The 16355-nt window shown below is 43.7% G+C and overlaps 1 protein-coding gene across 1 annotated transcript; it reads left to right on the plus strand.

Annotated features, from left to right (window-relative positions):
- Window positions 1-14012: 14012 nt before the first annotated feature.
- LOC100136538 (protein S100-A1) lies at window positions 14013-15928 on the plus strand. The gene is made up of 3 exons (XM_014151399.3): window positions 14013-14151; window positions 15052-15213; window positions 15660-15928. Exons 2-3 carry the CDS (start codon window positions 15073-15075, stop codon window positions 15822-15824), a joined length of 306 nt encoding a protein of 101 aa, XP_014006874.1. The 5' UTR covers window positions 14013-14151; window positions 15052-15072; the 3' UTR covers window positions 15825-15928.
- Window positions 15929-16355: the final 427 nt, after the last annotated feature.

Consider the following 16355-nt stretch of genomic DNA (forward strand, 5'->3'; position numbering starts at 1 on the left):
TAAATGCCTACGACAAACAGTGAGCAATTTTATTCATGCATAAAAAAAACAAATAATGAAAGAAAAGCAATGGAAGTTTGAATTTTGTAAAGTTAGTGTGGGAGAGGTGGAAAAATGATTGTTAACGCTCAATAATGACAAACCTCCTGGCATTGACAATTTAGATGGAAAGCTATGGAGGATGGTGGCTGACTCTATAGCCACTCCTATCTGTCATATTTTTTATCTGAGCCTAGAGGAAAGTTTTTGTCCTCAGGCCTGGAGGGAAACCAAAGTAATTCCGCTACCGAAGAGTGGTGAATCGGCCTTTACTGGTTCTAACCGCAGACCTATAAGCTTGCTGCCAGCTCTTAGCAAACTGTTGGAAAAAATTGTGTTTGACCAAATACAATGCTATTTCTCTGTAAACAAATGAACAACAGACTTTCAGCATGCTTATAGAGAAGGGCACTCAACATGTACTGCACTGACACAAATGACTGATGATTGGTTGAAATAAATTGATAATAAGATTATGGGAGCTTTACTGTTAGATTTCAGTGCAGCCTTTGATATTATTGACCATAACCTGTTGTTGAAAAAACTTAAATGCTATGTATTTTCAACCTCTGCTACATCATGGATTCAGAGCTATCTAGCTAATAGAACTCAAAGGGTTTTCTTTAATGGAAGCATCTCTAATGTCAAACATGTAAAGTGTGGTGTACCGCAGGGCAGCTCTCTAGGCCGTCTACTCTTTTCTATTTTTACAAATGACCTGCCACTGGCATTAAACAAAGCATGTGTGTCCATGTATGCTGATGATTCAACCATATACGCATCAGCAATCACTGCTAATAAAGTCACTGAAACCCTTAACAAAGAGTTGCAGTCTGTTTTGGAATGGGTGGCCAGTAATTAACTGGTCCTGAACATCTCTAAAACTAAGAGCATTGTATTTGGTGCAAATCATTCCTTAAGTGCTAGACCTCAGCTGAATCTGGTAATGAATGGTGTGGCTGCTGAACAAGTTGAGGAGACTAAATTATTTGGTGTTACCTTAAGATTGTAATCTGTCATGGTCAAAACATACACTGCTCAAAAAAATAAAGGGAACACTTAAACAACACAATGTAACTCCAAGTCAATCACACTTCTGTGAAATCAAACTGTCCACTTAGGAAGCAACACTGATTGACAATACATTTCACATGCTGTTGTGCAAATGGAATAGACAACAGGTGGAAATTATAGGCAGTTTGCAAGACACCCCCAATAAAGGAGTGGTTCTGCAGGTGGTGACTACAGACCACTTCTCAGTTCCTATGCTTCCTGGCTGATGTTTTGGTCACTTTTGAATGCTGGCGGTGCTTTCACTCTAGTGGTAGCATGAGACGGAGTCTACAACCCACACAAGTGGTTCAGGTAGTGCAGCTCATCCAGGATGGCACATCAATGCGAGCTGTAGCAAGACGGTTTGCTGTGTCTGTCAGCGTAGTGTCCAGAGCATGGAGGCGCTACCAGGAGACAGGCCAGTACATCAGGAGACGTGGAGGAGGCCGTAAGAGGGCAACAACCCAGCAGCAGGACCGCTACCTCCGCCTTTGTGCAAGGAGGAGCAGGAGGAGCACTGCCAGAGCCCTGCAAAATGACCTCCAGCAGGCCACAAATGTGTGTGTTTCTGCTCAAACGGTCAGAAACAGACTCAATGAGGGTGGTATGAGGGCCCGACGTCCACAGGTGGGGGTTGTGCTTACAGCCCAACACTGTGCAGGACGTTTGGCATTTGCCAGAGAACACCAAGATTGGCAAATTCGCCACTGGCGCCCAGTGCTCTTCACAGATGAAAGCAGGTTCACACTGAGCACATGTGACAGAGTCTGGAGACGCCGTGGAGAACGTTCTGCTGCCCGCAACATCCTCCAGCATGACCGGTTTGGCGGTGGGTCAGTCATGGTGTGGGGTGGCATTTCTTTGGGGGGCCGCACAGCCCTCCATGTGCTCGCCAGAGGTAGCCTGACTGCCATTAGGTACCGAGATGAGATCCTCAGACCCCTTGTGAGACCATATGTTGGTGCGGTTGGCCCTGGGTTCCTCCTAATGCAAGACAATGCTAGACCTCATGTGGCTGGAGTGTGTCAGCAGTTCCTGCAAGAGGAAGGCATTGATGCTATGGACTGGCCCGCCCGTTCCCCAGACCTGAATCCAATTGAGCACATCTGGGACATCATGTCTCGCTCCATCCACCAATGCCACATTGCACCACAGACTGTCCAGGAGTTGGCGGATGCTTTAGTCCAGGTCTGGGAGGAGATCCCTCAGGAGACCATTCGCCACCTCATCAGGAGCATGCCCAGGCGTTGTAGGGAGGACATACAGGCACGTGGAGGCCACACACACTACTGAGCCTCAATTTGACTTGTTTTAAGGACATTACATCAAAGTTGGATCAGCCTGTAGTGTGGTTTTCCACTTAAATTTTGAGTGTGACTCCAAATCCAGACCTCCATGGGTTGATAAATTGGATTTCCATTGATTATTTTTGTGTGATTTTGTTGTCAGCGCATTCAACTATGTAAAGAAAAAAGTATTTAATAAGATTATTTCATTCATTCAGATCTAGGATGTGTTATTTTAGTGTTCCCTTCATTTTTTTGAGCAGTGTAGATTCAATGGTTGTAAAGATGGAGAGAGATCTGGCCGTAATAAAGAGATGCTCTGCTTTTTTGACACCACACTCCAAAAAGCAAGTTCTGCAGGCTCTAGTTTTGTCTAATCTTGATTATTGTCCAGTCGGATGATCCAGTGCTGCAAGGAAAGACCTAGTTAAGCTGCAGCTGGCCCAGAACAGAGTGGCACGTTTTGCTCTTCATTGTAATCAGAGGGCTTATATAAATACTATGCGTGCCAGTCTCTCTTGGCTAAGAGTTGAGGAGAGACTGACTGCATCACTTCTTCTTTTTATAAGAAACATTAATGTGTTGAAAATCCCAAATTATTTGCATAGTTAACTTACACACAGCTCTGACACACACACACTTATCCCACCAGACATGCCACCAAGGGTCTTTTCATAGTCCCCAAATCCAGAACAAATTCAAGAAAATGTACAGTATTATATAGAGCCCTTATTGCATGGAACTTCCTTCCATCTCATATTGCTAAAATAAACAGCAAACCTGGGTTTCAAAAAACAGATAAAGCAACACCTCGCAGCACAACGCCTCTCCTCTATTTGACCTAGATAGTTTGTGTGTATGCATTGATATGTAGGCTATGTGTTCCTTAAAAAATGTATGTAGTTCTGTCCTTGAGCTGTTCTTGTCTAATGATGTTCTGTATTATGTCATTCTGTATTATGTTTCTTGTTTTGTGTGGACCCCAGGAAGAGTAGCTGCTGCTTTTGCAACAGCTAATGGGGATCCTAATAAAATACCCAATACCAAATACCCCCACCTTACCTGACACCCTAGACCCACTTCAATTTCCATAAAATACCCAATACCAAATACCCCACCTTACCTGACACCCTAGACCCACTTCAATTTCCATACCGCCCCAATAGATCCACAATCGATGCAATTGCCATTGCACTGCACACTGCCCTATCCCATCTGTACAAGAGTAATAACTATGCAAGAATGCTGTTCACAGACTCCAGCTCAGCCTTCAACACCATAGTACCCTCCAAGCTTATCATTAAGCTCGGAGCACTGGGTCTGAACCTCGCCCTGTGCAACTGAGTCCTGGACTTCCTAACGGGCCGCCCCCAGGTGGTGAAGGTAGGAACAACACCCCCACTACGCTGGTCCTGAACACAGGGGCCCCACAAGGGTGCGTGCTCAGGCCCCTCCTGTACTCACTGGTCACCAATGACTGCATGGCCAGGCACGTCTTCAACGCAATCATTATGTTTTCAGATGACACTACAGTTGTAGGTCTGATTACCAACAATGACGAGACAGCATATAGGGAGGAGATGAGTGCCCTGGCGGAGTGGTGCCAGGAAAATAACCTCTCCCTCAATGTCAACAAAACTAACGAGATGATCGTGGACTTTAGGAGACAGCAGAGGGAGCACGCCCACATCGACGGGACCGCAGCAGAGAAAGTGAAAAGCTTCAAGTAACTTGGCATACACATCCCTGACAATCTGAAATGGTCCACCCACACAGACAGTGTGGTGAAGAAGGCGCAACAGTGCCTCTTCTACCTCAGGAGGCTGAAGAAATATGGCTTGGTCCCTAAGACCTTCACAAGATTTTACAGATGCACCATTGAGAGCATCCTGTCGGGCTGTATCACCGCCTGGTACGGCAACTGCACCGCTGGCAACCGCAGGGCTCTCCAGAGGGTGGTACGGTCTTCCCAGCACATCACAGGGGGCAAACTACCTGCCCTCCAGTACACCTACAGCACCTGATGTCACAAGAAGGCCAAAAAGATCATCAAGGACATCAACCACCTGAACCACTGCCTGTTCACCCCGCTATCATCCAGAAGGCGAGGTCAGTACAGGTGCATCAAAGCTGGAACAGAAAATCTGAAAGACAGCTTCTATCTCAAGGCAATCAGACTGTTAAATAGCCATCATTAGTCGGCCTCCACCCAGTACCCTGCCTGAACTTAGTCACTGTCACTAGCCGGCCTCCACCCAGTACCCTGCCTGAACTTAGTCACTGTCACTAGCCGGCTACCACCCGGTTACTGAACCCTGCACCTTAGAGGCTGCTGCCCTATGTACATACTGTAGACATGGAATCACTGGTCACTTTAATAATGGAACACTAGTCACTTTAATCATGTTTACATACTTCTTTACTTATTTCATATGTATATACTGTATTCTATTGTATCTAGTCAATGCCACTCCAACATTGCTCGTCCTAATATTTATAATTCCATTCTTTTACTTTGAGATTTGTGTGTATTGTTGTGAATTATAGATACTACTGCATCGTTGGAGGTAGGAACACAAGCATTTCTCTACACCCTCAACAACATCTGCTGAACATGTGACCAATAACATTTGATTTTGGCTGTCTTTTTTAGTGGGTGAAAATAGGTTGTAATCTTATCGATCAACATATCAACCAAATATTACCCAATTCTCCACGTTGAAATGATGTGGCTGTAAAAACGTACAAACTTAAACAAACTCATCAGGGAATACTTAACATTACATATTGAATGTCACACATAGCCTAATCTCTCATGGACAGATCTAGGTAAACATAACTGGTACCGTAGAATCTGTATGAGGCTGAACAGGAAGTGTAGGATAATGAGCAGCAGTAGTTCTGCTTCAGGGGTTTTTTCCTCACTGGCTATTTGGACAAATCACGATTTCACAGGTGTCAGCATCTTTCGAATTTTGAAGGGGAGGGGGTATTCTGCCCGTAACTTGCAAAAAGAGAGGGTGTTCCTCCTCGTTCTAGTAAGCGAGCAGCTGAACAATTACCTGGGTTAACCAAGATAACACATATCCCTTTGATGCCTGTAATATTAACTCATGATACACAAACCTTTACTAAAAATCATTCCATTTATACTTTATTATACCTTTGTGAGGGTGCCTTTGTGTCTGTATGTCTGTCTGTCTGTCTGTCTGTCTGTCTGTCTGTCTGTCTGTCTGTCTGTCTGTCTGTCTGTCTGTCTGTCTGTCTGTCTGTCTGTCTGTCTGTCTGTCTGTCTGTCTGTCTGTCTGTCTGTCTGTCTGTCTGTCTGTCTGTCTGTCTGTCTGTCTGTCTGTCTGTCTGTCTGTCTGCAGCTCTGTGGTTTACAATGACATCATCAATGTCAGGTAGGGTACAGGCCGGTGCTGATTTTGAACGATAACACCCAGCAACAGTCAACAAAGACCTATTTGAAAGTTGAATGCTTAAAACCAGCAAATCAAAATGTTTGGGGACAGTCTTGGTGGAGACAACCGAGCACTGAAGGTGTTCTTTGGTAATGTTTGCCACTCCCCCACCTTTGGAAGATCTGTCTTGCCAAAAACGGTTATGACCAGAAAGGTTAACATCAGTGTTCAAACCACTCTTCCTTAGCCACGTCTCAATAATGACCAACACACCTGGATTGGAGCTGTGAACCCACACTTTCAATTGATCAATTTTAGGTAATAAGCTTCTAGTGTTAACTTGCAGAAAACCAAGGCTATTACGAAAGCAGAAATCAGTGAAGCAGATATCAGAGCACAAGGCAGAAATGGGGCTAGCAACAGTAGATGGGCCAGGGTGTACATGCACATTTCCAGATATCATCAACAGTAATAAAATCAGGGCACGGCAGGGGACAGGCAGAGCTCTGCAGTGTTGATTTTTTAAGACATTTGAATGTGCATCTGATCATATTGTACAGCAATTTCATCAGGTAACATGAATACAAAGCTGGTGAGAGGTGGTTAGAATAGGATGGGAGGCCAAGACTCTGTGTAACTAATAGAGAGTCAGTCATGAGAGTGGGAACAAACATAGTCTGTCCCACGGTCGGGTAAACAAGCAAGTCCATAGTCAACAAAGCCTGCAGGAGTCATGAGGCAAATAGCATAAAGGAAAGGCTGTGCTCTGTGGTTCTCCTCCTCGTTCTAGTAATCAAGGGGCTGAACAATTACCTGGGTTAACCAAGATAACATATATCCCTTTGATGCCTGTAATATTAACTCATGATACACAAACCTTTACTAAAAATCATTTAATTTATACTTTATTATACCTTTATGAGGGTGACTTTGTGCATGTCTGTCTGTCTGTCTGTCTGTCTGTCTGTCTGTCTGTCTGTCTGTCTGTCTGTCTGTCTGCAGCGCTGTGGTTTATGATGACATCATCAATGTGTTGATTGTGGAGATCAAAATAATCCAGAACTCACCACTAGATGTCATGAGAACTCTTAAAGTACTACTTGTCCTCCATCTTTCCTCCCTCAATGATAATATCACTATGCCACAGGTTGTGTTTGTTTGTTCATTTGGGCTATGACAGTCTATTACGAATCAGTCTGACAGTATTTTTGACAGTATTTAAATCTCAAGACAGTATGACATGCATCAGAAAGGTATTAGGAAGTTCCAAAGATCATCAGGCAATAATGTACCTACTAGTTCCTGAGAGTCTTATCTTTCACTGATTGGATCCCAATACTTTGTAGCATGAACCATTCAAAAGACAGAGCCACATTTGAAGGACGAAAAGAGAAACAGCTGTTTATTACAACAGCATCTAGCGGCATCCGAATGTTACTGATGTAACCCTGGTTCTATGATCCAAGCAAAAAGGTTCTCTCATGACCCCATTTTCAAATCAGGTGACCCCATGTAGCGAACCCTAGTTTGGGAAACACTTCACTATGGGCTCTATTTTGGGCTGACTTTGAGCCAGTGCAGTTGTTAAACACATGCTTGGCCATTTCGACTTGTTAAAGCAAGCTCTCTTCTGTTTTCTAACGCTTGGATTGGTAATTGACCTGTCTCATATGAGCTCGCTTGCGCTGAGGTGGGAGGGCTGGCAATATCTGAGGTGTGTCCTTAAAAACTTTGCAGTACTAACATGGTTGGTTATGGTATGGATTTTGTCAGAGGAAGCCTATCCAGCCGTGATGCACAGTGCCTATACGCGCATTGGAACAAGAGATTTAGAAAAAACAAATACTAATGGTTTTGTTGCCATTTCATTTCATTTGATTAAAAAACAAGCCTATTCTCAATTATATACATGTATATAAATGATCATGGGATTGGGGTAGAACAGAGCAAAAAACATGGGATATTTATATATGGTCCCCATTCTGCATGTAGAGCTCTCAGCTCTGTCTATATATGGTCCCCATTCTGCATGGAGAGCTCTCAACTCTGTCTATATATGGTCCCCATTCTGCATGGAGAGCTCTCAACTCTGTCTATATATGGTCCCCATTCTGCATGTAGAGCTCTCAGCTCTGTTTATATATGGTTCCCATTCTGCATGTAGAACTCTCAGCTCTGTTTATATATGGTCCCCATTCTGCATGTAGAGCTCTCAGCTCTGTTTATATATGTTCCCCATTCTGCATGTAGAGCTCTCAGCTCTGTTTATATATGGTCCCCATTCTGCATGTAGAGCTCTCAGCTCTGTTCATATATGGTCCCCATTCTACATGGAGAGCTCTCAGCTCTGTTTATATATGGTCCCCATTCTACATGGAGAGCTCTCACCTCCGTTTATACACTGCTCAAAACAATAAAAGGAACACTAAAATAACACATCCTAGATCTGAATGAATGAAATAATGTTATTAAATACTTTTTTCTTTACATAGTTGAATGTGCTGACAACAAAATCACACAAAAATAATCAATGGAAATCCAATTTATCAACCCATGGAGGTCTGGATTTGGAGTCACACTCAAAATTCAAGTGGAAAACCACACTACAGGCTGATCCAACTTTGATGTAATGTCCTTAAAACAAGTCAAAATGAGGCTCAGTAGTGTGTGCGGCCTCCACGTGCCTGTATGACCTCCCTACAACGCCTGGGCATGCTCCTGATGAGGTGGTGGATGGTCTCCTGAGGGATGTCCTCCCAGACCTGGACTAAAGCATCCGCCAACTCCTGGACAGTCTGTGGTGCAACGTGGCGTTGGTGGATGGAGCGAGACATGATGTCCCAGATGTGCTCAATTGGATTCAGGTCTGGGGAACGGGCGGGCCAGTCCATAGCATCAATGCCTTCCTCTTGCAGGAACTGCTGACACACTCCAGCCACATGAGGTCTAGCATTGTCTTGCATTAGGAGGAACCCAGGGCCAACCGCACCAGCATATGGTCTCACAAGGGGTCTGAGGATCTCATCTCGGTACCTAATTGTAGTCATGCTACCTCTGGCGAGCACATGGACGGCTGTGCGGCCCCCCAAAGAAATGCCACCCCACACCATGACTGACCCACCGCCAAACCGGTCATGCTGGAGGATGTTGCAGGCAGCAGAACGTTCTCCACGGTGTCTCCAGACTCTGTCACGTCTGTCACATGTGCTCAGTGTGAACCTGCTTTCATCTGTGAAGAGCACAGGGCGCCAGTGGCGAATTTGCCAATCTTGGTGTTCTCTGACAAATGCCAAACGTCCTGCTCGGTGTTGGGCTGTAAGCACAACCCCCACCTGTGGATGTCGGGCCCTCATACCACCCTCATGGAGTCTGTTTCTGAACGTTTGAGCAGACACATGCACATTTGTGGCCTGCTGGAGGTCATTTTGCAGGGCTCTGGCAGTGCTCCTCCTGCTCCTCCTTGCACAAAGGCGGAGGTAGCGGTCCTGCTGCTGGGTTGATGCCCTCCTACGGCCTCCTCCACGTCTCCTGATGTACTGGCCTGTCTCCTGGTAGCGCCTCCATGCTCTGGACACTACGCTGACAGACACAGCAAACCTTCTTGCCACAGCTCGCATTGATGTGCCATCCTGGATGAGCTGCACTACCTGAGCCACTTGTGTGGGTTGTAGACTCCGTCTCATGCTACCACTAGAGTGAAAGCACCACCAGCATTCAAAAGTGACCAAAACATCAGCCAGGAAGCATAGGAACTGAGAAGTGGTCTGTGGTCACCACCTGCAGAACCACTCCTTTATTGGGGGTGTCTTGCTAATTGCCTATAATTTCCACCTGTTGTCTATTCCATTTGCACAACAACATGTGAAATGTATTGTCAATCAGTGTTGCTTCCTAAGTGGACAGTTTGATTTCACAGAAGTGTGATTGACTTGGAGTTACATTGTGTTGTTTAAGTGTTCCCTTTATTTTTTTGAGCAGTGTATATATATTCAAACTTTACAACCAATCATTGACAATGAATGCACTTTCGCGAGGTTGAATGAATGGGACTGAACGTTGACGATTCATTTCCTATAGGCTAGCACTAGCAGTAGCAACCTTCATTTGTCAAGGTCAATCAAAATCAAAATGTCGTCTCAGAAAATAAAATTGGATTTTTTCGATCCTGGTCCACAAGCAAAAAAAAACCTGCAACCACAGCAGCCCAAAGGGATAAAGACCCTGAGACTGCTGCATCTAGCACCTGCAGCAGTCTAACCGGTCCCCCAGCCGTGCACGGGCCCCACCAATGTCAATGATGTCAATAAGACATTGCCAGCCTCCACGGAGCAAGATATCAACCTCAACCCAACAGGCGACTGCTGCAACAGCTCTGCGTTAGCCAGGCCCCACGCGGAGCATGCAAGGCCTACTACTGCCCCCATAGAGAAAACTGGAAAAAAGATCAACCTATTAGAGTATATTGAACGAGGGCTCAGTTCAGCACAAAACATCAGATTTTAGCTGCAATTTTGTGCAGATTTTTAAAATTATTGTTCAGAATTTATCAAAGGGCCATTCTAAATTGTTAAACGGGCTGGATCTGGTCCGTGGGCCTCCAGTTGAATAGCCCTGCCATACATCATCCCCACGTACTCAGCACTTGTTTGAATTGGTTGCCTACAGACCCAGATTATTGATTGAGGTCATTTTTGTTTTGGTCTGTTTGTATTTTTGTTAAATTGGAATTTGTAATTAAAACCCATTGAAAATATTGAGTGTCAGAAATGTTATTTTTTTTGTTTTTACTGAGCTACTCAAAACAGAAAGAGAGACTAGTCGAGGTAAGCCCTGCCGCTTCAGTGCTGCTATGGGTAAAGTTCCCTCTAGAGATGCTTGAGGGAGACATGTTCACACACTTCTGGCATATACTTGTTACAGAGCCACCATGTACTAAGATAGTTTAACTCAATGACAAGAGTGTGCAAAGCTGTCAGCAAGGCAAAGGGTGGCTACTTTGAAGAATCTCAAATATATTTTGATTTGTTTAACACTTTTTTGGTTACTACATGATACAATGAGTAGACGTGTCCAGACTTTTGACTGGTACTGTAGGTATGCTGAAGATCTGATGATCAAGAAGTGTCAAATCAAGGTAGAATGTAGACTAAAGAACCCTACATGTCAGAATAATGTTACATTACGAACGCTTATTCAACCATTCTACTCTACTTCTAAAAAGATTTACCTTGAAAGATGCCACGATGACGTCATAAATAAAGTCCTGGGACTGTATCCATAAAGCATCTCAGAATAGGAGTAGTGATCTAGGATCAGTTATCCTTTTTGGATCATTATGAATATGAGTTTTATGGACAGGGAGGACCTAACCTTAGATCAGCACTCCTGCTCTGATGCTTTGTAGATACGGGTCTGTAATGTTCTAGAATTTTGATGATGTATATTTTGGGAAGCAGAATGCTGAAATGTAAATTTTTACCCAAAAGATGCTCTGATCTTCATAACACACTGCACTTATAGAGTAGGCTACACATGTGCTATTTCTTTATTTAGTTAACATTTTGCAGGATGAAATCTCTTGAGATGCCCAATCTAGTTTTCAATGTCTGTTGAAAAATTGTCCCAGTGTTTGGCTAGGATCTGCGAACAGCTGGGCGACATAGGTAAGGCTTTTAAAATGTCACTTTAAAAGTAACATTTGTCCATAAAATTAAAATGGACAGATTTATAAATTGAATTCAGCAACAGAAAAATATATGTTGGCTTTGACTTTTACTTACAAGTCTGTCTTCCTTTGACAACACAGAATATATTCAGCTTGGCCCAAGATGGCTCCCCTCAGTTGTCCACATTGTGAAGGAGAAAAGTTCATCTTGGCCTAAGGGTGTGGCGAGACCCTGAAGCCTGCACATGGCCATAACTACATTACCCACCTTTTTTTTTACCACTACATCACTGATATTAATAAAGAATCATAAGTAATATTGTAATAATTCATGTGAATGTGAAAACACGATCATCCTTGTGCTCCATTGATGTCTGTTTGTGCGGAGCTTGATTAGTAATGCCTAGGAATACAAATGTGAACGCTATGTCATTTGAGAAAGGAGATACCTATGAAAAGATGTTATGATTTTATGCAATTCATCACTACAGCTGACTGAACAGCAGCTAACGCTACTTGTCAGTGTGAATCATTTCTCATATTTCCCCCTTTCAGAGGTATAACATTACAACTGTATAGCTAATAGACTATGTGTTTGTAGATGGACTGAGGTGAATGTGCTTCTACACCCTATCAGCCACGGTGAGAGGTGTATGGGGAGAGAGGTGATCCGGCCGTTTGCCATAGAAACACCAGCTTTTCTGCGTTTTAATTTAGATTTATTTATTATTAATTATGAATTGTGTTACATACAAAATTATGTAACACATAATTCACAATTAATAATAAATAAATACAAATTAAAACGCAGAAAAGCTGGTGTTTCTATGGCAAACGATGTTGTTATATTTCAGTCTTCTGTGATGTATATAAAGTGTAATATTGGGATGCAAACTCAAAATTGAGTACATTTGAACTCTATATCTGACATGGTACATGTGTCTTGTTTTTTTAACCTCTACGGGATCAGTGTCCCTATAGCGAGACGGTTGTTGCTAACATGCGCTAATATGAATGCAGCACAAGACCCAGAAGAGGGAGAGTTGATTCTCATGACTATATGAGACTGGCTGTGCTTTTCTGATGCTGGGGAGAAAAAGGACAGCAGCTCAGAATATCCATCACGTGTGTCAGAAGAACACATGCTTAGCCTTTTACTTACACCCAGGTTTCTTCTTCTGGTCAGGAGGACTACTGTGTACTGTATTAAACTGATGATGCCAAACATGACCAATATACAGCCAACTCCTGATAAGTGTGCATCAAAGGAGGTTGGTGGCACCTTAACTGGGGAGGACGGGCTCGTGATAATGGCTGGAGCGAAATCGGTGAAATCATATCAAACACATGGTTTCCATGTGTTTAATGCCTTTGGCACCATTCCTGCCATTATTATGAGCCGTCCTCCCATCAGCAGCCTCCTGTGGTGTGCATAGTGCATTGCAGTTTACCAATCTTCATTTTGGAGTTTGAACAATCTTTTGGTGATTGTGTTGCTTTTTATCTGTATCTGTTTGTGCCAGTTAAATGCACTCATTCATGACCGTCTTAAAGCCAATGCTAGGCCAACATTAGGAGTTGAGTCAGGAGTGGCTGATGTGACTTTTCCTATTTTTCTGCATGTTTCAGCCTGCAAGAGAGAGTCATGCTAAAGGAATGCAGAGCAAGGACCACCACAAGATACAGCAAGCACAGACTAACACAACCCATATGAATGCACTCTGTTACCTTGACAACAGGGACACACCCTATCTACCCCACACACACACACACGCCCGCGCACACACACAAAACACACATACACACTGTCACTGATCTCCTGGTGATTTGAACCCACCCAATGTCATCATCGATCATTTAGTCAATGCTGATTGGAATATAATCCAGCCAGGTGGATATTGATGGTTGTCATGGTTAATGGTTATTGTCATGCCAGCCTCTTCCACAGTGGCTCCTATACTGTTCTCTGTATGGTGTTGCCAAGCCAACTGTGTTATAGAATAGATACTGATCTGCTTGACTCTGTTCGAAAACACACAGGGAGTGGTAGACTACTGTGGGCTGAGGTAGAGGCTAAGATAATACTGTAACAATACGATAGAGGTGGTGGACAGAGGGGGAGAGGTGAGCCATAAAGGGAACAGCAGTAGTGAATCTCCAGCTGATCTAAATGTGTTCTCTCTCTGGGGACTATAAAGATGTAACTGAATAAAATGGCATTTAATTCCAGAAACATCATCCCACCCTCTTCATCCATATAACTATTCTTCCAAACATGCTAGTGTGTACTCTTGTCACCCCTCTCTCCGTCTGTGTTCAGCATCATTGGTATAGATTTGTGTGAATGAGATCGGTGTGTTAATGCGATAAGAAAAACATTCCAGGTGATCAATGTCTATTTTATCGTGTTGAATTCAAAGATGAGAGTACTCAAAGACATCAAGTCTAAACTCTAATTCCCTCCCTCCCTCCCTCCCTCCCTCCCTCCCTCCCTCCCTCCCTCCCTCCCTCCCTCCCTCCCTCCCTCCCTCCCTCCCTCCCTCCCTCCCTCCCTCCCTCCCTCCCTCCCTCCCTATAGGCTACACACACTCATAATCAGACGGGCGTTGCCTGTTCTTTATAAATTCCTGAACAAACTTTCTCACAGCTCTTGCGCAGTACGTTACTTCCCCACCCTGTTCTGTTAGCGTCTCTCCTCTGTTTGGTAAGTAACCGTTTTTCACTTATTCTACTATTACTATTAGGGTCTTTGGTTTAATGGAGTAGGTTATCTAGTGTAATAAACAGGTCTCACACAACTGTAATAACTGTTTCCAAGTGTGACTAGCTACTGATCTGTCTCGTCCAGAAAACTTGTAGGCTATAATGTTCATTAGTCTTCGCTTGATTTGATTAAAAAATCAGTTATTCTATGGTTTGTTATGCAGGATGATGGGCCATACTATTTACTGATTAAGACATAATGTAGTCTATCTATAGGAAGACTTTGAACATTGAAGCAATGTTTTTGTTTTAGAACTCTATTAGACTTACAAACGTTTTTCTCAGCCGGTCATTTTATAGGCATTATTACTCACCAATTATCATCAGCCTGATTTCTTTACACTGAACTGATGCAAAACCCTTTCCTCTCCTGTCACACCCCTCTCCATCCCCAAATACCCAAACTTTCACACTTAGTATGATGTGTCACATGGTCAAGCTATGACAGAGGTTAAAGGAAAGTCTACACAGCTAGAGATGTTGGATGTTACCAAAGAAAGGGGGAGGCACCAAAAGAAAGAGGAGGGGTCTGAGGTAGAAGGAATGTGTAAAGGAGTGGAAGATGACAGTTTAAATGCCAGGAAATAACACCAGCCAAAGACTGTGCTTACAGAGACAAAGAAAGCCAACTCCCATCCTCCCTAAATGTGCATTGTTAATTTGTTTTCTGCAAAGGGTTAGTTCACCATTAGTCAACATATTAGTGATATCAAGACACTCACTGTACTGAGTATGTATCTGCTATTGTAACTTACACCTCCTCCCTCTATCTCCCATCCCCTCTCATCTCCCCCTCCTTCTCTCCCTTCCCATCTCCCCGCTCCCTGTCTCCCCTCCTCAGTGTATCCTTCTCTCTGCAGCCATGCCGTCTCAGTTGGAGAGTTCCATGCAGTCCCTGATCACGGTGTTCCATTGCTATGCCGACAAGGATGGTGACTGCAACACACTGAGCAAGAAGGAGCTGAAAGAACTCATGCAGACAGAACTGGCCAGCTTCCTGAAGGTAACACTGACATCCATCTCTTCTCTCTTTTCTACCCCTCTGTTTTTATCTCACTGTCCCTCTACACTTTCCCCGTATTTCTTGTCTTACCCCCTTTCACTCTCTTTCAGATTTTTCTCTGTCACTTTATTAGAATAAACAGCATCCAGTTAATCTAACCTCCTCTTCCCTCCTTCCATCTCTCTCTATTTATTTTTACATTTAACCTTTATTTAACTAGGCAAGTTAGTTAAGAACAAATTCATATTTGCAACGATAGCCTACACCGGCCAAACCTGGATGACGCTGGGCCAATTTTACGCCGCCCTACAGCCTGGAATCAAACCAGGGTGTCTGTAGTGATGCCTCTAGCACTGAGATGCAGTGCCTTAGACAGCTGCGCCACTCAGGATTTCTCTCTCTCTCACTCACTCTCTTCATCTCCTCCATCTCTCCTTCCCTCTCAGTCCCAGAAGGACCCAGCTGCCATAGACAAGATCATGAAGGATCTGGACCAGAATGGTGATGGGAAGGTGAGCTTTGAGGAGTTTGTCTCTCTGGTGGTGGGCCTCTCCATCGCCTGTGAACAGATCTACCAGCTCCACACCAAGAAGGTTGCTGCCAAGAAGTGAAGGAGGACAGGACAAGGAGAAAGAGAAGCAGAGATGGCTGTTTTTATATATGTCATTTCTATAAATAAGTCTTACTGTTGTGAATAAACACTGGCTTTCTCAAACTCTGTTTGTCACATTTGTTGTATTTGGCCTGTAATTTGTCCCATACGTGTAAGACAGAATAGACAGTGCCAGTCACGATCCAGCCATCCTCAGTTTTCTCCTATCACAGCCATTAAACTCTTTAACTGTTTTAAAGTCACCATTGGCCTCATGGTGAAATCCCTGAGCAGTTTCTTCCTCTCCGGCAACTGAGTTATGAAGGACACCTGTAGCTTATAGTGACTGGGTGTATTGATACAGCATCCAAAGTGTAATTAATAACTTCACCATGCTCAAAGGGCTATTCAATGTCTGCTTTTTATTTTTACCCATCTACCACTCGGTGAAATTCTTTGCAAGGCATTGGAAAACCTCTTTGTAGTTGAATGTGTGTTTGAAATTCATTGCTCGACTGAGGGACCTTATAGATAATTCCCCCCTGTAACG

The sequence above is a fragment of the Salmo salar genome, chromosome 02 (genome assembly GCF_965601325.2).
Source record: "Salmo salar chromosome 02, fSalSal1, whole genome shotgun sequence".
NCBI classification, from domain to species: domain Eukaryota; kingdom Metazoa; phylum Chordata; class Actinopteri; order Salmoniformes; family Salmonidae; genus Salmo; species Salmo salar.